Here is a 19,160-nt window from a genome sequence, read left to right on the forward strand (position 1 = left end):
AATTTTGGTTTATACACTTCGAACCAAAATCGAACCGTAAAACACACAAATATATATAGTATGGATGGGTAGCATAAATCTTTGTAGTTAGGGCTGCAACAAGGTCGGGTTGGGCCCGATTTTTAAAACCCAATCCGACTCTGATTCCCCTTACTTGGGCCCAGGCTTGGTCCGACCCTAACTTAGGGCCAGAAAAATCTAACCCTGACCTGCCCTCAGGGTCGGGCCAGGTTGACCGTAATTGGTCTGCCAAGTTGATTGTAATTGGCCCTAACCATGGGGAGGGGGCTAGGATGAGAAGAAGAAGAGGAGAAGAAGTAGACGATGACAAGGCTGGGCCGGGCTGGGCTCAGCCCGAGGCCTCAACCCTTGCCCGGCCTGACCTTGACTCATGACCATAAATTCTTAGCCCTAATCCACCCTCAGCTCCTGGGTATCTCAGCCCAAACCATGTTCGGACTTAGGCTGGGCTCCGACTAGCAGGGTAATTGAGTGATGCGCCACACCGAAGCGACGTTGTGCCACACGCGTGGAAAACTTCATCCTTTCGGGCGGACAAATGAGCACCTTGGGAGCCAGGATATTTAAAGAAGGGGACGACCGAGAGTGGATGGTATGCACAGCAGAGCTGAGCGGAAGGAGAGGTTGATTTTGAGCGAGCGAGCGATCTGCGAGAGAGAGTTGAAGAAAAGGTGAGTGAGTGTTTAACTACGGCCTTCTTCTGCTTTAATCTTCCTTCGTAGCCCGAATCTCAGTTGTTGAAGTTCCAAACAAAGATATAAGAGGAAAAATGGTTAGTTTTTTCGATTTCTTTTGTGTGCGTGAGAAAGAGATGTGCTTGTGTGCAGGGGTCGAGTGTGAGAGGCATAGAGAGAGAGGAGTGAGAACGCGAGTGCGAGAACGCGAGTGCGAGTGCGAGTGCTAGAGCGAGAGGGAGAGAAGAGAGAGAGATTAAGGGCGTCTTCTGATCTTTCCTTACAGGAAGTGACTAAGGGTTCCTCCTTGTAACTCGATTTCTTCTTCTTCCCTCGAATCGCCTTCTCAAATCTCATGGACAGGAAGCTTGTGGTAAGTTTTATCTATGCCCTTTTCCTTTTTTCCCCCCCTCCCACTCCTCCCTCATGGGAAAAAAGTAAACTTTGTGGATCGAAGAATGAAAAAATAAACTCCCCCTGTTTTACAGGTTCTTGGGATTCCTTGGGATGTTGATACCGAAGGGCTCAGGGAGTATATGGGCAAATTTGGAGAATTGGAAGATTGTATTGTGATGAAGGTTAGTTTTTGTCTACCTTTTACCACCAAATTCGCGTTTCCTATGTCTCTATTGATTTCTATGATTGTCTTTTATGTGGCTGTGTTAGCTTTATTATTTTTTGTCATTTTTTTTTATTCTTTATCTTTCATTATGTTGTTTCTTTAATGTATTGTTGTATGTATCAATTCCTTTTCTGCAAACACATTGTTTAATAATATATGTATACCGGATTTTATATTTTTTTTATCCTTTCATATTGTAATAGGTCAATTTTTCATCCCAAGGTTTTGTTTCTGCAAATTTTTATTTTTTATCAACTATTGGAGCCCCGTTTTGCTGTATTGTGATGGTACCTGAGGGTTTGGGCAAAGTTCCCTTTTAATGTCTTTTGATAGAAGTCTGTTACTTGGTATTGGTTTGTGGTATTAAAAATTTTCATTAATAATTGATTCTAGGAACAAATGGTCGATTGAAGGAATTGAAGCCATCGTGTAACCAGTAATGCCTGTAAAGAGTGTATAATGTTATTGGAAATTTCTCTTGGCTCTTCAATTGACAGTAAAAAAGGATACATCTATTATTTACACAGAGAAACCACTTAAACTTTAGCTTCTAAGCCATTTCTAGTCCATGCTTGAGCATTATGTATGGGATGCTCACCTTACCAAAGCCATTTCTGTCCTCCCTCTTTCACCCCTTGGCGGCAAGATTAATACAAAAGTTGATGATTATTATCTTATACTATTTTAGTCTATTCGTTTTCAATGCCTTCGTTATATTTCAAGTTTACTGGTAGCTTTGTCTTTGGTTGCCATGTGTCTCATTGACCTGGTCTTTTTCTTCTGCTTTATTTTGCAATAAAATTTTATCTTATCAAAAAGAAGATAATTATTGATTAGTTTCTGTCTATTATTGAGTGATGAAGAATAACTTCATTGTAGGTGTACAATAACCCAATTATTATGACTTCCATCGGTTAGTGAAGAATTTTTTTTACTTCTCAAATTTCTCACCCTCTGTGTTTACCATCTTTAATTGAAATTCAAAGTACACGCTAATTCTCTTCCCCCCCCCCCCCCTTCACAATTAAACATTGTACTCGGTTGAAATTTAATTTGTTCATGTTTTCATGTTTTCTTCTCTAGCCAAAATCTTGATCTTTCACCTGGTATGTGTTCTTGGTTAGGGTGGGTTATATATGGTGTAACAACTGTTTGCCTTATTTTAGTCTTCTTAACTGAAAGCTTTGTTACTCTTTTTGGTTATGTTCACCAGGAGAGACACACTGGTCGATCTCGTGGTTTTGGCTATGTGACATTTGCGTCTGCTGAAGATGCGAAGGTAGGATACACTATCATTTAATATCTGCTCTTGTATGTGTATCCACTTTTGTTTCTGATATTTTAAATACCTTTTGAGTGGTTTATGTGATTGCACTTTTTGTTGTCCCCCCCCCCCCCCGGGCCCCTTTTCTTTATTATCTTTTGGTTCCAGTGGTCTGAATACTCCTCATCCACATGGCACAACACACAACTAGGCATGCTCGTCCATAAGACCTTTTGCCTTTTCTTTTGTTTGGGATTTGATTACATCATGACTGAGTCAAAGGGAACACTATACAGCACTCCTTTGTTTGCTGGGACCCTCCTTTTTGGCTGTTGATGTTTATGTTGGATGCAAAAAGGTGTTTAAGCAGTTGTAAGTGAATGGAAATTGGTTTACGTTGCATAAGATACAGTGCGTAGGTGTCGTTGCCTCCCTTAATTGGCTTTTGATATTTATGTTGGATACAAAAAAGTGTTTAAGCAGTTGTAAGTGAATGGCAATTGGTTTACGTTGTATAAGATACAGTGTGTAGGTGTTGTTGCCTCCCTTAATTGAATCATTTTCATTGGTGCTGCAGAAAACAAAGTATACACCAACATTATTGTCAAATAGAAATTCTTGGTTCATACTTAAGCTTTTCAACATGCAGGTTTTCTTCCCCCCTGATGCTGATAGATCACCTAAATGGATTTATTTTAGTGGAAATAAACTTTGGGTTGGGTTATGTATGTGTTGGGCCTTTGATTCCATGGGTTTACATTGTAACGGGCCACTTTAATGGGTCTATAATATGGGTAGAGGCTAGGCATACGAAATTAGTTAGTTAAGGGCGTCTTTGGTATGCTTTTTATTTTTGATTTTTGGCCAAAAAAATGTTTTTGGTTGCGTTGGTATCGTTTATGGAGTCTGTTTCTATTGAAAAGGATTGAAAAAATACAAAAGCCAAAAACAGGTTGAAAGTTGTTTATGATTTTTGTTGGAAAACTGTTTTTCGCTATTTGTGCGCTCAACTTAAGAATTCTAATATGCATGTGTTTGCAACGTCTCTTTTTTGAGGTTAAAAATGTAAAATGCCAGCAAAGATATTAATACTTCCCAAAACCCTCCTCCCACTCTCTCTCGTCCCTCATCTCTCACCCCTCTTCTCTTCTCTTCTCTTCTCGTTCCAACCCTAAACACAACCCTAAAAGAACTCGAGAGTTTCGGCTCTGGATCTGAGTTCTCTCTCTCTGAACTCCAGCTTCCGGGAGTTTCTCTAAGTATTGATCTCTGATCTCCTGTATCTTTTCCTTTTCCTTCCGGTAAAGTTATAAAACCCTTTTCAATTTCCCCACCATCTTTTCTACTGTCTTACCTCTTCCGGGGAAAGGAAACAAAAGGATGAGGAAGACCCTTTTATTTTACTATCATTAGGTTTAGCAGGTTCTGCAATCTGTTTGCAAATCGGAGGAAATGGTGGTGGTGGAGTAGTTAGAAGATATTGGAGTTGATACTGTGTATGGGATTGAATCCGTTTCCTCTTTACCCTAAAAAAATCCCCATATTTCTATTTGTTTGTCTCTGTATTTTTATGGTCAATAGGTTCTTTGTAGATCGTTCAATAATATTTTTCAGTCCTTTCGAATTGTTTTTACCTTGAAGTGATTGCTTTAGTTTCCAGGATTTGAGTTGGGGTATTCTGTGGATTCGGAATTGGGGTTTATTGGATCTGTTTAGTTCTATACTAGCTGTAAAATTTTGAGAACTTGGATGTATTTTCAGCCAGTGGTAATCATGGTTGGAACCTTTGAAATCGATAAGACACCTTAAATAGGAAGATGGATGAAAAGGGAATCTCTTCACCCATCGCTTACACTATATATGAGATTTGATAATTTGGAACCATTTCTTCAAAAAACTATTCTACACATAGGCATACCAAACCTATTTCTTAGTACACAATCTATGAATCTATTATGTCTATTGGTTACCAAATGATTTTTATGTTTTGACCAAAAATGGTTTTCACAAGTGATTTTTGTTAAATAGGAAAAAATCAAAAAATACAAATGATACCAAAGAGAGGCTAAGTGTCTTTATTTCTTTATTTTAATTGTTATTTAATGTTTTAGTGAGGCTGACTTAGGATTCCACAAGTCCAGTCCTGTTATGAGTCAGTTTTATTTATTATTTCAGTTTCCTAGTCAGTTTAGGTTACCTTATTAGTTAAGGTCTTAAGGATTGGGTTTGGCCTTTCCTTTTTAGTGTAGGAGTCGGCTTTTGAGTCTTCTATATACATTTGTAAGGGAGGCTAACATAATACTCGAATTTTCGTTAATGAAAAGGCTATTGCTGCTCTCCTTCTCCATTAGTGAAGAATCCCTTGTGTTTGATCAAGGCTGGTTGGTGCTCGATCCTTTCAAACCACCTTGCAGTGTGAAGCCAGGGTCTTTTTCTTTTACTATCTTCTTCTTCCTTAACCTTCTTCTCCATTAACAAGTAAGTATTGCTTCTGAAATTTCCTGCACTTCCTACTCTAAATAGGAAATTCATATGCTGGACTTTTTTTGCATGAATTTCAATTGAGAGAACTTGACCATCAGATCACTCTCAGATTTTGAGGTTTGGTTCTTCATCATAGGCAAGGTACTCGACCAGAATTTCAGGCAGATCAGACCTGCATATTTGGTTTATTTCTGATTTTCAATTCTGTCCTCATACTTCAAACACTGTTCTGTACATCTGAAGATTGAATTGGTGTTTACTGGTTTTTAACAATCTATTCTTGTTCAGATTTTAAGGTTTACTGTTCAGAATCAATTGATCTTATTCCTATATACTGATTTCTATTTTAAGAGGTTAATTTACTGTTATGCCCCTCCCCTAGTGCTACTAGGAGTGACTCATAGCTTCCGATCTGACTCTTGGATTGAGTTGAGATTTTCAGCAAGTAATCTGTACCTTGATTACTGAACTCGATTGGAGTTTGGTGGTCATCTGACCATCTGATTTGTTGCTATTAAATATTCTCCCAATCTGGATTTTTATTCTCTGTGAAAAGATCTTGTCTTGGTACTGTTTTGATTATTCAAAAACAGTTCTGCATTACCCCTTCCTCCCCCTTTGGACAGTAGTATATGTGAACTTTATGACTGTCGGATAATAAGATATTATTTCATTGAGACAATTCAAAGGCTCATGGCTAATGGAATATAGGAAATAAAATGCCATTTTACTCTTTGCAGTTGCATAATGTCAATAGCAAAAGGTAGATTAATTTTAATTCTCTTGTTATCTTTCAGGTTGTAATGTTCTTAATTTCTTATGTGATTATATATGTGTGTGTGTGTAATGAATTTGTGCCAATGTTTCCTACATAAAATGTTATTTGACTGCAGAATGCACTTTCAAGTGAGAACATTCTTGGTAATCGAGTGCTGGAAGTGAAAATAGCTACGCCTAAGGTTCTGGATTCCTCAACCTGATATACTGCGTTTCTATTATTATGTGAAGTGCTACTTTATTATTATCATTGTTTTCAGCATTAATACCTTTTCTTGGCTGTGGTTGTTATTGTTCCTGCTACTACTTGGCAGGAAGAGATGAGACAACCCGCAAAGAAAGTAACCCGAATATTTGTCGCTCGAATCCCCCAATCTGTCACAGAAGCGGCATTTCGAAGGTATGTATATTTATTTAAACTGTAATGCTTTCTTCATCCAAAGTTGTGTGTTTTACTGTTTTTTGAAAGCTGATATACAAGCCTGTGACAAGGATCCAACAAAGTGTTTTTGATTTGCTTGCAGTCACTTTGAGAAATATGGTGAGATAACAGATTTATACATGCCAAAGGTAGGTATATGATTTGTTCCCAGTCTATATTTTTCTGCTAAATGTTGTTTATCTGAAATTCAAATTTTCTTTTACTAGATTTATTTTAGTGGACCTCTCTTTTGAGCACTTTTGGAAATATTAGAAGGACCTGACAGAACCATCTAAAAGTATCAGTTACACTTCAGAAGTTGAAAACAGACTGTACACAATTATTTCTCCTGGGGGAATATATATTGGTAAAAAGATCATTACATCTCATTTGTTTTAAAATGCTTTGAGTTTTCTGTTGTTCCCTCTAAACTGATGGGCTATCTTGGTTTACCTCAAGGTCCAAATCCAAGTTTGTGCCTGTTTTTGGATCTAGTCATAAGGAGATACGGTAAGAAGTTAGGTACCTGGCTATGTTTTCTAGGGGAGGCAGACACATGGATCATATCTTCCTTGCCTAATCCTCTAGTCTAATTTGCTTTGGTTCGTTGGATTTCGAACAATTAAGGGAGTTGACATGACCCAAACAGATCCTTTGGGAACTAGGAATTTTGATGAAAATAGTGTGGAAATCAAAAGAGAGAGGAGCTTTTGCTACTGCAATGATCAAGGGCCTCAAGGCAAAAGAATTGGGCTCTTCACTGTAATTGGTCAGGGATTCTGTACAGGACGTCATTGTTTGCTCTGGCGTTTTTAAACCCACCGTATTCACCAACCTATAAGTGAGACTGAGTCAATTGGTTTAATATTGTAAATTTTTTCATCTCTTAGGGGTTGTTTAAGGTTTTATGCGCACCACTTTAGTATGTTTATTTTTACTGGAGTGGTGCACTCTACTCGTTTGAGTTGCCTGCCTCTGAAGCGGCAACTTGGGCATGATTTCCTGCTATGTGACAGGCTGCGGCCAATTTCTTTGGGAGTTGGGCCTACCCTCCCTTGCCCAATTGTCAATTTTAGGCCCAAATGAAACCTGCCTAGTGTCAAAATCAAGTGAACAGAGGAGGTGGTTAACAACTACATATGGTTGGATGATTCTGGACCATTGAAAAAACAATGGTAATTGTTCAATACATGATGGGCCATCCAATTGAATTAGGGTATGAAATTTGACCCTTACTGATACATGTCCTTTCTCATTAACAGTTTGGATTGCCAGAGTTACATGTCACATGGCAGAAAATAAGGGCTCAGGTTGCCTTTGAAGGTAAATCTGAGCTGCTCCCTTTTTGTCTTCAAGTAATTAAGAATGTTATCATTTTTACTCGTGACATCAATGGACACTTACCAATACCAAAGACAGGCTCTCATGTCTGTATCCTTGTTACATAGTCAATAAGGAATCTGCCATTTAAGATGCATGATGCAGTTGTATTAGACATTAATCCCGTATTGACACATATGCTCAAGTTTGGGAGGGCTCTAAGATACTGGTGGCAGTCCAATGGGCTAAAATCAACCTTTGGGTAGTTATATTATAGGTTAGGTCTTTTATTTTTTGAGTTTCATTGTAATGGGCCTAATTTATAAGCCCACTAAGTGGGGATAGAGTTAGTACATGGGATTAGGAGTTAAGTGTTTAAGTTAGGTTAGAATACTTAATTGCTAGATAGAGTCCTGTTTTGAGCCTATTTACATGATTGTGTGTGATTAGGAGTCCTTTTATGGGTCAAATTAGGAATTTTAGAAGGTCTTTATATATGTAATGGGAAAATGTTCAGTGTGGGTTGGGGGGGTGGTTGTAGGCCACGCCCAGACACAGTGGGGGGCGCAAAATGACCACCGTGCCCCCTGAGATGCAAGCATGTGCATTCTCATTGGCTGTTGTGCTCTTCCCCACTGAGAACACTCACCCATACGTAATATACCCCCATCAATTAATGATAATTTGAATAAAGAATATGAGTTTTTCTTAGAATTTAGTGCTGTTGATCAGTGCATACAGGATTTCTATCCCAAATCTGATTTCTTCTCTCTCTTCTCTTCTCTTTTCTTCACCTCTCCTCTCTTCTTCTTCCCAAGATGATCGATCCCATCTCGTTTCCCCGCCTTCCATCAATCTGTGATTTATTCCCCTAACAACGCAGTTGCTTCCTTTATGTCATATTTGATTACAGATTTGATCATTGGGGCCTGCTTGCATTTGAGATCTATAATATGGATTTTCGGACTGCATAAACATGAGTATGCTAGACATCGGAAGGGTTTTTCCAGAAAAAAAGAAAAAAAAGAAAGAGAGCAACTCCATTGTGAACTGAATGTTGGAATTATGACCCCCCATAGTATTTGCGAATGTGTAGGAAAAAGAATATTTGCTTGATAATCTGCACTTTACTTCCATATTGTTGAAAAGTGAGTTCGTTTCTCTACTTCAGCAGAAGGCACCAGATTCCATAAGATCTTACCCCTCCTACTGTATACCTTGTGGTTGGCCAAATAGGAAAAATGGTTTGACATCCTGCTGTGTTGCTTATAATGTTGCAAGTCTGTTTCAGTAGTTTTTAGTTCTTACCTTGCTGTGAGGACCAGAATTAGATTCATGCTTCAAGAAGCTGAATTTACTTAATTGAAATGTTTGGTTTCTTTTCATCTAATAGAACTTTTTATTCATTATGGAAAAAAAATGGTTCTTTCATCTGTGGTGGTCACTTGTGAGGAGAGATTTCTTTGGGTGGTGCTAAACTGCTAATTCCTTCTTTTGGATGTCCTTGGGTTGGGGCTAGTCCAAATTTTGGTCATTAATGAGGCCCTGAAAACTAAAGAAGAGAGGTGAAGCCTGTTTTCACATTCCCTTGCTGCATCACTAGGCCTATTTGTTGGGATGAAAAGATTGTTTTGGCTTTTAGGAATCTACTAAATAGTCACTTAAAAAGAGCTAAATGTCCTCCCTCTTCTCATAGTTATGTTTATAGCCATAACTATTTTTCACGGCAGGGATGGACAAAAATAGTGTTACCGAGTAACAATATGGTTCATTCCCTGGGTTTTTGTGCTACTTCTAAATTTTGATCATTACTAAATCCTTGAAACCTAAAGAGAGGTGAACCTTGTTATCACGTTCCTTTCCTGAATTACCAAACCTATTTGTTGGGATAATAAGACTGGTTTGGCTTTTAAGAGTCCACTAAATAGATACCCTCAAGGGCAAAAGAGCTCACTCTTCTCGAACTTGAGTTGATAACTATTTCTCATGCAGGGGTTGAGAAAGATAGTCTTACTGAATAGCAACGTGGTTCATTCACTCCTTGATCTGAAATTCATTTGGAAATATATTCGTGAATGAACTCCAGCTTTAATTACCTTCAGAAAAATTATAACTGAAAATATCAGAAAAGAGGGGACAAAAAATGGTTGGAAACATAAATAACAAATGAAGTGGGAAGGTTGTCTTTGGGTGTTTGTTGGTTGTGGCATTTGCGACCACGGGTTGATCTACATATCTGATTGTTTTGCATATGAAACATGTTATTGACTATTGAGGAAAATGATAGGATTTTAACTTAATAATTCTCTGCATTTTACAGGATCAAGGTTCAAAAGGACATCGTGGGATCGGGTTTATCACGTTTGAAAGTGCTGGTCAGAACATATTAATTTTCTCTGAATCCCCTCTGTAGATGTTGACATAGAGACAGTGTTGTTTGCTGTAATACTTTTTCTTTCATATTGTTACTTTTCGACTTCGTATAGGGTTGGGTAGGGAGGGGTGAGGGGTCCAAGGGGTAGAGGGTTGAAACAAGGATGGAAGGATTCCATCGAGGCATGTTTTGACATAAAAATACAGTACTTGTTATCCGTTTTTCATAATTTTATTGAAATATAGAATTCTAGAAGAAGTTTATGTTATGCAGATTCATCTCTTCCCTTGCTGAATCGTGCGTCCATAGATGTGGACATGGGTTTACCATGGCTTCGAATGGATTTGGCACTTCCTTTGTCCTGTCCCTTTTTGAAGAGAAGGGGGGGGAGAAAAGCAGAAAAAAGGAGAGGGAGGAAGGAGGAGTGAACACTGGAGAAAGAACTAAAAAAAAGGGAGCAGGAGTAGGAATGGGTGCACACACAGGAAGGATGGCTGGAGTGGGGGAGGTGGGGGAAGGAGTCGTTCCTCCTTTGAGTATTGGGGAGAACAATGTCAGTGTTGAACTGTGTTTATCTCTTATAGTTCAAATTTAAAGTCCCTTTCATATCTCTCCCTCTCTCTCTCTCATATTTATATAGCAGGCCTAGGGAAGATATGGACCCTATTTACACACTTGATCTGGAGTTGTCATTTATATGACATAAAAGCCTAGAGTCCACTGCCTAAACTATGGACCCTAAATTCAAACCCTTAATCTGTAATCTTCTTTGTAGTAATGAAAGTTGATAAACATACTGTATTTTGAATATAATTAATTTTAAAATTTATAATTCCTTGGTAACAATTATGAAAAATTTAAAATATAAATATAGCTAATAGTTTATAAAACATTTAAAAAAATCTGTATATTCTCTGAGTCCTTTATTCTTTTTTATTTTTTGGGATTTGCCAAATTGGACACCCTGCGTCCATGTTGGACTTTGATACCTGCAACTGCATCCCGGTAACATAAGAAAAAGTAAATTTCCTTTTTCTTTTATTCTTTTTTATTTCTTCTACATACATATTTGGATTAACATAATGCATTGTTGTAGCTTAGAAACAATATGGATTCTGTTTTGCCCCTTGTCCAACAGGATTCAGGTAATTTTATTTCAAGGACACTTAGGTATGTGGGATCCTTCATATGCAGTCTTGAAGCCTAAACCTTATTCACTAGTGCTAGCTTCTGCTGATCATTCTTTGTAACTAAACCAGATTGTTAACATCTTCAGTTTCATAAGTTAGATGAGATTATGACAATCGTAGATCCATTTAAATAGAACCTTGTTGAACAAGGTGATGCAGGAGTGCTTTCGAGGACCGGCCTGGACCAGTTTGGGAATCCAGACGGAGATGAACCGGGTCCAATTTGGGTCTAGTAGGATATTTAGGGTATTCTATTTTTATGGTTTATGTTATAATTATAAATTTAGTCTATTAGACTAGTTGGTGTTGATTAGGAGATTGAGTTAGTTTCCCTTCTTAATTCAATCTTAGGTTTCCTTTTTGGAATCGATTTCAATTCTTAGAGTTTAGTTAGGAGTCTTAGTTTTACAGCTTTAAATATGGATAGTCTTGTAACCTATGGACAGATTGAAGATAATGAATTGAGTTTTGGTTGCTGCCTGTGTGGCGTGTGCGAGCTTCTCCCCCCTGTGCGATCTCTCTTTCATCTTTCCTCTTCTATTTCTTCCCTGCGATACTGACTCCTTCCTTCCTCATCTTCTTTTCTTTGTTTGATTTTCTCTCCTTTATTTGAGTGATATTATTGTTGCCGGTTATAGTGTTCCGAGATCAAATTGATCTCCTCCTAGATTGTTCTGTTTGTGCCTGAAACTTTGGGGATTATACTTACCTCCAAGAGCGACTCCAACCCCATGATCTCATGCTTGAAGGCCATTTTTGATGAGATATTCGAATCTGGTTCACCACTGGTATCGTTTTACCGCCAGTCCTTGATATCAGATCTCGCATATCGATCACGAGAAGATCTTCTGGAGTTTATTTGTTGCTTGAATCGATAAGACTAAAGAGAAGCGATTCTACGCCTGAGATTTCTGATCCAACCAGTCACAACTGAAGGAGTTCTATCCTTCGAAGGCTTGCTGGTTTTCCGCCTCCCTGTTTCTATCGGGAGGTTGAAGACAACCCCTTTCCTTCCTATGTTATTGCCTCTTTAAGTTGTTTTCCGAAACTTCCCTCCCCTTAGCCCTTTAATCTATTATGTCCTTATTAGTTCCAAGTATACCCTTTCCTAATCATTCGAGTTATTCCTTTTACTTGTTGCATTGTTAGCTTGATTTTCATCAAATTACAAAATTGCCATTGTAGTGGGCTTGATTGAGTTTTATTATTCGGGTGGGTCCATAAGCGATCCGAACCGGGTTTTCGAACCCCGGATCCACATCACAAGGAGGACCTAATCTGACAAAAGAAACTTTGCATCGAGAAAGCTATTTCAAATACTAAGCAATATGTGTAAAAAACTTTAAAAGAACAAGCCTTTGAACTTTCAAGAAGTGTGAGTTTGGGCTCCACTATATAAGGTCAGCCCTATTTGACATTTTTTCGTATATGCTACATGTGTTAAAAGTTAAAACTCACCTCTAGACACTGTAACGCGAGAAGATTTGGGATTCCATTTCCTTTGAAATTAAAGCAAAGTTATCGCTAGTTCCTCCTTCTAGTTGTTCCGACACCCCAAGGAACATGCTCATTGTTGATTCCTGGGGCCTCTCAAATGTTTCTTTTGTTGCTACAGCCGGCCTCTAGCTAAGCTAGGGCCAGGCTTTTTATTTTTCTTTCTTCCCCTCGGGGTCCCTTGTTTCCCTTTTTTCCCTTTTGGTAATGAAATTCTTATTCACCCAAAAAAAAAATAATAATAAAAAAACAAAAAAAAAACAGTAAGAGGACCATACAATTCAAGTGGAGATAGGCTTTAAGACGAACTTGTCCATTTGGCTTATTCAGTGCTCTATCCTATGAGATGAGGGTCGTGCTCTTCCAAGTTGCATTGGAAAGTTATGGCCAATTTAACTGGTAGTATGGTGGTAGTTTCAGGTGGTATGTCTATTTTTTTGAAGTTTAATTTGTTTAGAAAATTTATGTAGAGTCTATGCCTTATGCAATGGTAAGGTTGCTCCATTGTGAACAAGTGGTCACGGGTTCGAGTCTGAAAACAGCCTCTCTGCCAAAGCAGGGGTAAGGATGCATACATTATGACCCTACCCTGACCCCGCAGTGGTGGGAGCCTCGTGCACTGGGTATGCCCTATTTCTGCTGATTTGGTAAAGTTTCTGCTGCTGCTTAATGCTATCTTATGATATGATGATGTTCTTGTTGCTGCCTCTTGAATCTTATAGTGCACTTGTGAGTTGTGACCATAGTTGTCACGGTGTCTAGGCGACCCAAGGCATTGGAGGCCAACAAGGCGACCAAGGCGACACTAGTTGTCAAGGTGCTTGGATGCCAAGGCAGTCACCTTGGCGATGCCTTGACAACTATGGGTGTGACTTTCTTTTTTAATTACTTTCAGTTCAGCTTTTGTTCTTCAGTGTTTAATCAAAGCATTATTCTGTAATTGTTTTTTGAAGGAAGTTATTATTAACGTTAGCCTTTGTAGTTTTACAAATTAAATCCATAGCCTATAGAGTTATGCAGGTTTTTCACACCGGTCCTGCATTACAGAAATTAGTACAGGTAGAACCATTGAAGGAACAAGTAAGTTGATGAGGATGTGAAGTTAAGGTAATGAGCGTGATGCAGGGCATCATCGTACTGCTGGCCCAGCCCAAGGCCTAGCCCTTCCGTGCTCTTTGGAAGTGGGGTCCACATGGCAACAGCTTCAACAAATTCTGTTATGTACTTATGAAGTTCAAAGAGTCTTTTCATATTTCCTAGGCTTATTTAAGAGTCCTTTCATGTTTCTAAGTAGACGCCTAATAGCCACTACTGTATCTGCTAGTTTTTAGTACTTGTCTTTTTGTATTCCAAGGCATGATTGTGAGCCTTATCTTATTCCTAAGACTATTAGTTCGTTTTTTTCAGTTTCCAAAGTAGTAGTCTAGAGTCTAGGTAAGTTTTAATTGTGGCTTAGGTCATTTCAATTTGACTGCTTGGGAATTACTTTTGTTTTGGAATCCCAAAAGTCCCGTTAATGTACTTTGTGGTTTCAAGAGGCATTTAGCCTCCACACTAGGTTATATAAAGGGAAACTGTGGGAGCCTCTCTTGGCAACCATGAATTGAAAACAAATTGCTCTCTTTGAAAACTTTTGATGCAGATTCATCACCAAAATAAGCTTGTTTTGTTAGGAATAAGTCTAGGGTTGGGTTATATACATGTTGGGCCTTTGATCCCATGGGTTTTCTATGTAATAGATCACTTTTATGGGCCTTAAATATTGGTAATTAGGTTACATACGGGATTAGTTGTTTTAGTTTCATACTTTTTTTTTTGGTGTTTTTGTTCATAAATTGAACCAGTTCAACCAATGGTTCAATTTAAGTGATTTAGTAGTTTTCTTTTGAGTGTTTAGTTGGGCTGGATTAGGACTCTGTTTTGAGTTTATTTTAGTTTCCTAGTTAGTTTAAGTTACCTAATAGGTTAAGGATTGGGTTAGGCTTTTCCTTTTTAGTGTGAGAAGTCTATTTTTGAATCTTTATATAAGGTTGTAAGGGGGGCAAACAGTGTACACGAATTTTGATATTAATGAAAGCTTTTGTTTCTCTTCTTTTACATCAAAGATTTTTGTCTTGTGTTTGATCAAGGTTGGTGAGATCTGTGTTTGATTCGATTGACATTTTGCGGTATGAAGCCCGGGTGGTTCTTTTGAAGCTCTCCTTCAATTTCAAATCAAGACTCAAGAATTATTCAAGATCCTCTAACCAACTGAGCTGCCCTTGTAACAACCGTAAGTTTGAATCATCCCATCAATACCCATTCTTCTCCTATTCCTCCAAACCACCCCAAAACCCTATTTTTTCCACCCATCTATCCCATCTCCCAAAATTCTTAACAAACTATTCAGCTAACAACACCTTCACATAATTGGATCGAGTATTCTCCTGCCCAATTGGAATATTCGAACCAAGCTGTTTTCCCATTACCCCCATTCAAACCACAACATCCCACCTATATCTGGAGATCATCCCATAACCCAAATTCTTCGTAGACCAATCCAACCATCAGGAACACACCATACCTGAATTGAATTTCATTCCCTACTCTAGGAATAATTGATCCAAACCCTAGCCCCAAATTCCCATCCTAAATCCTAGAAATCCATCTTTTCCTCTTTTCCAAAACCCGAAACCTTAACCCTAACTTTCTGCCTATTCAAGCTTACACACATCCATCCATCAAAACATCTCAAGACCTTCATTGATAGACTCCCCTACACCTGTCTAGCATAACCAACACCTCAAACCCTAACCCTAATTTTGACCTAATCGGACCTCCAGTTCATATCAGATCCTGGTTTACTGGCTCCTAGTTTGTTTCCTACCAATCTAGGACTACATTAACTTTTGCTTGTGAGACCCAAATGGGATCAAGGTGGGACTCCTTCGATTGTAACCTCGGTGGGACTCTGACGGTTGGGTAACTAGTGGGACTGTAGGCTGCATAGTTATCAAGGCGGCAAGGTGACCATGGTGTTTGAGGGTCTTCCTGAGCACCTTGGCGATAGGGCAGCTACAAGGTGTTGCCTTGGCGAACAAGGCGTTCTAGTGTTTTTTTTTTATATAACCATTTTATTAGGCACAAATAGCATATCAATTTTTATATAATGCTATTTATATACTAAATAAATTTGAAAAAATTGAAGTACATAATCAAGGAATTGCAAAATAGCATAATCACAGAATTACAAAATCAGTGAATCACATAATCACATAATTACGAAATCAATGAATCGCATAATTACTTACTCACATAATGACAGAATTACAGACTCACATAATTATAGAATAAATAGTTAGTTAATCACAGATTGCATAACTTATAATAACAGATGCATTTCATAAATTATACTAAGAAATGCACAATTTACATTGAATCACAGAAATTACAGCAGCAGCCAAAGCTAGAAGAAGAAGAAGATAGAGGAGAAGAAGCTTCAGACGTTCAGGCAGAAAGAGGGTTTCAGACAAAAGAGGGTTTTCTTGTCCGAAGAAAAAGAAAAGACGAAGAGAGGGTTTCAAGGAGGAATGCCGCGGTGCCATCAGATGGAGCCATTCAAGTATCCGAAGAAGCATTTGAAGGAAAAAAAAAAAAAAAAAGAAACCAGGAACCAGAAGGAGAAGAAGAGGACACCGGAAGAAGAAAAAAAGGGAACAACTAAATACGAGGAGGCCGGAAGAAGAAGAAAAAAAGAAACAAAAAAATTGAAGCCAGAAACAGAGGAGGAGAAGGAGGGAAAAAAAAAGGAGGCGGAGGAAGAAACATACAAAAAAACTACTCGACAGTGGCATCTGCGTCATCATTGTCGGTTGCAGCAGCGTCGAGCTCCATCGAGTTCCCCCTTCAAGTTCTTCTTTCTCTTCGACTTCATCTTCTCCAGAGTCGCTGGAGCTGGAGCTGGAGCTTGAGCAGAAAAATAACTGAAACAATCAGAATAAAGTAAAGAAAAAAAAAAAGAAGAGCTGAGGTCGGAGAAGGGGAAGAAGAAGAAGAGAAAAGGAGAACTTACTGGATAATCAGAGCCAAGTTCGTGGTCACCGGAGTCACTGGAGGCGAGAGTTGGAGAAGGAATCAAGGGTTTCATCTTCTAGTGAGCCAAGACATCATCAAGGGTTAATTTGATTTATGTTGGCCTTTTAGGTGATTCGGTGTGAAGCAATGTACACTAATAACTTACACAACCCAATAGGAACATAACTGCTGAAATAGGCTACTTACCCGATTGGGGTAATTAGTCCTAGTTAGATTAGGATTAGTCCTAGCAGATTAGGTTTAGTCCTAGTCAGGTTATGATTAGTCCTAGTCAGATTGTGATTCTCTTTCTTCTATTTTTCTCTTTTTTATTGTTTTTCCCTCAGCCGAGTCCTATTTTGGTATTCCTAGTTGTATTAGGAATTGCTAATAGGATTAGGACTGAGGCAGCATTCCTATTTGTACTTTGATCAGTTGTAATTCAATTCAATATAAATAAAGGGCCTGGGTGATCGGTTTTGATCATTCAAGCACTCATTCCTAAGGCTGTTAACATGGTATCAGAGCCAACTCTGATCTAAGAACAGCTTTTCTCAGTTTCTGGTTCTTTCCCCTCTCTCCTTTCTCAGTTTTTCTGGTTTTTTGGTTCTTTCCCCTCTCGGTTTCTGTTTTTTTTCTTTTTTTCTTTTCTCTCCACCACTCTCGGCCTCTTTCTCTCCATCAGGGCAGCAACTATGAGGTGATCTAATGCAAATTTAACTGCTGCCCTCAATGTTACCTCATTGAAGATCGAAGAACAGTTGCGTGACCTAAATCTGCCGGCAGGATTTTTCCATCCTTGGAGATCGAGCTATTCTTTCAACTGAAGTTTGATTTATGCTTTTATGGAGATTGGTTCCTGCTCCTATTGGTCTACACCAGTCCTTGTTTGAAGACTGCAGAATTGGTTTAGATCCAGTTCTGCAATTTTTCTGCAATCAGGTTTTCTGCAATCAAGTTTTTTCCTAAATTTTGACAAATTTAGGGCTTTTTATTGGCTCATCAGAAGGAGCTAATTTTTGGAAGATATCTTCCCTACTATTAGAGGGAAACTCGACCTAAGTTTTAGCCCATTCTGACGGTTGAAAATTCTGCAATTTCAAAACCCATCATTAACACTCGATTCAGGTTTTTTGAAGATCTGAGTTTTTCTGCCTGGCTGAATCATGGGTGACTCAGAGATGACTACTGCTACTTCTGGAGGAGATCAAACTAGGTCTGATTTTCTTCCCTATGCTGCTGCCATTAAGCTTGATGGAACAAACTACGTAATTTGGGCCAGATCATTATCCCTAACAGTGGCTGGAAGGGGACTCGCTGGCCATTAAACTGGCACCACCAAACAGCCTACTGAAGAAGGTGCTGCTCGTACTAAATGAGCTGCCAATGATGCAATGGTGATGTCCTTTGTTCTGAACTCTATGACCACTGACCTCTCTAGTCAGTATCTTCTCCTTGACACTGCCACACAGATATGGACAGTTGTCAAGGGCACTTATGGTCGTTCAGGTAGTGGTGCTTTGGTTTATGGAATCAAGAAGATACTCTCAAACACTGCTTAGAAGGAGATGTCTGTCACCAAATACTATGCTGCCCTCAAGTGTTTATGGCAGCAATTGGATCACTATGCTCGGTTGAGCCTACTACTGCTGCTGATATTACTACCTACCACACCTATGTAGATCAGTTCCGGGTCTATGATTTCCTGGCTGGCCTCAATGATGACTATGACCCTATTCCGGTGCAAGTCCTTGGTCGGGTTCCTTTCCCCACTCTAGAGGAGACCTTTTCTTATGTTCACAATGAAGAGATACGAAGGGCAGCCATGATGATTACTCCCAAAGTTGAGAGATCAGCCTTACAGATTGCTGGCTCTACTCCTGTTGCTTCTTCTGACAATGTTGCTGCTTCTACTATTACTACCAAAGAGCCTGTTAAGTGTGAGCATTGTCACAAACCATATCACACTAAGGCTCAGTGTTGGAAATTACATGGGAAGCCAGCTGATTTTGAGGCCAAACATGGTCGTGCTAAGTCTAAAAACAAAGCCAATCACACTGAAAGTGTAGCTCCAACTCCCACTGCTGACATCGGTTTCTCCCAGGAAGAACTCCAGGCTCTACGTCATATGTTGAACACATCTGCTGCCTCTAGTACGTCTGCTGCCAATTCAGGTTCCTTCTTTGCCCGTACAGGTATTTCCTTTGTTGGTCATTGTACATCAGTAGTGTCCACTCCATGGATCATAGACTCCGGTGCTACTGATCACATGACAGGTTCTTTCAGCCTTTTTAATACATATTCTCCTGCTTCTGGTAAGGATAAAGTCAAAATTGCTGATGGGTCCCTCTCCTCCATCTCAGGGAAAGGATCCATTGGTTGTTCTCCTTCCCTTACACTGTCATCTGTGTTGCATATTCCCAAATTTACAACGAACCTTCTTTCCATTAACAGTATCACTAAATC

General features: G+C 38.9%; 1 protein-coding gene across 2 annotated transcripts in view; it reads left to right on the forward strand.

Moving 5' to 3' along the window:
• The first annotated feature begins 573 nt into the window (after positions 1-573).
• The window catches only part of LOC122661870 (RNA-binding protein Musashi homolog 2), a 31,036-nt gene continuing 12,449 nt past the window's right edge, over positions 574-19,160 (forward strand). The window contains exons 1-8 of one of the 2 annotated variants that reach the window (XM_043857378.1): positions 574-692; positions 849-1,068; positions 1,184-1,273; positions 2,531-2,596; positions 5,959-6,024; positions 6,157-6,242; positions 6,367-6,412; positions 9,904-9,958. In XM_043857378.1, coding sequence (XP_043713313.1) covers positions 1,051-1,068; positions 1,184-1,273; positions 2,531-2,596; positions 5,959-6,024; positions 6,157-6,242; positions 6,367-6,412; positions 9,904-9,958 — 427 coding nt within the window. In that variant the 5' untranslated portion in view covers positions 574-692; positions 849-1,050. Of the gene's footprint in view, positions 1,069-1,183; positions 1,274-2,530; positions 2,597-5,958; positions 6,025-6,156; positions 6,243-6,366; positions 6,413-9,903; positions 9,959-19,160 lie in introns of both variants that reach the window. The other variant, XM_043857379.1, reaches the window with a different exon arrangement.

Source organism: Telopea speciosissima, chromosome 5 (genome assembly GCF_018873765.1).
Source record: "Telopea speciosissima isolate NSW1024214 ecotype Mountain lineage chromosome 5, Tspe_v1, whole genome shotgun sequence".
Lineage (NCBI taxonomy): Eukaryota > Viridiplantae > Streptophyta > Magnoliopsida > Proteales > Proteaceae > Telopea > Telopea speciosissima.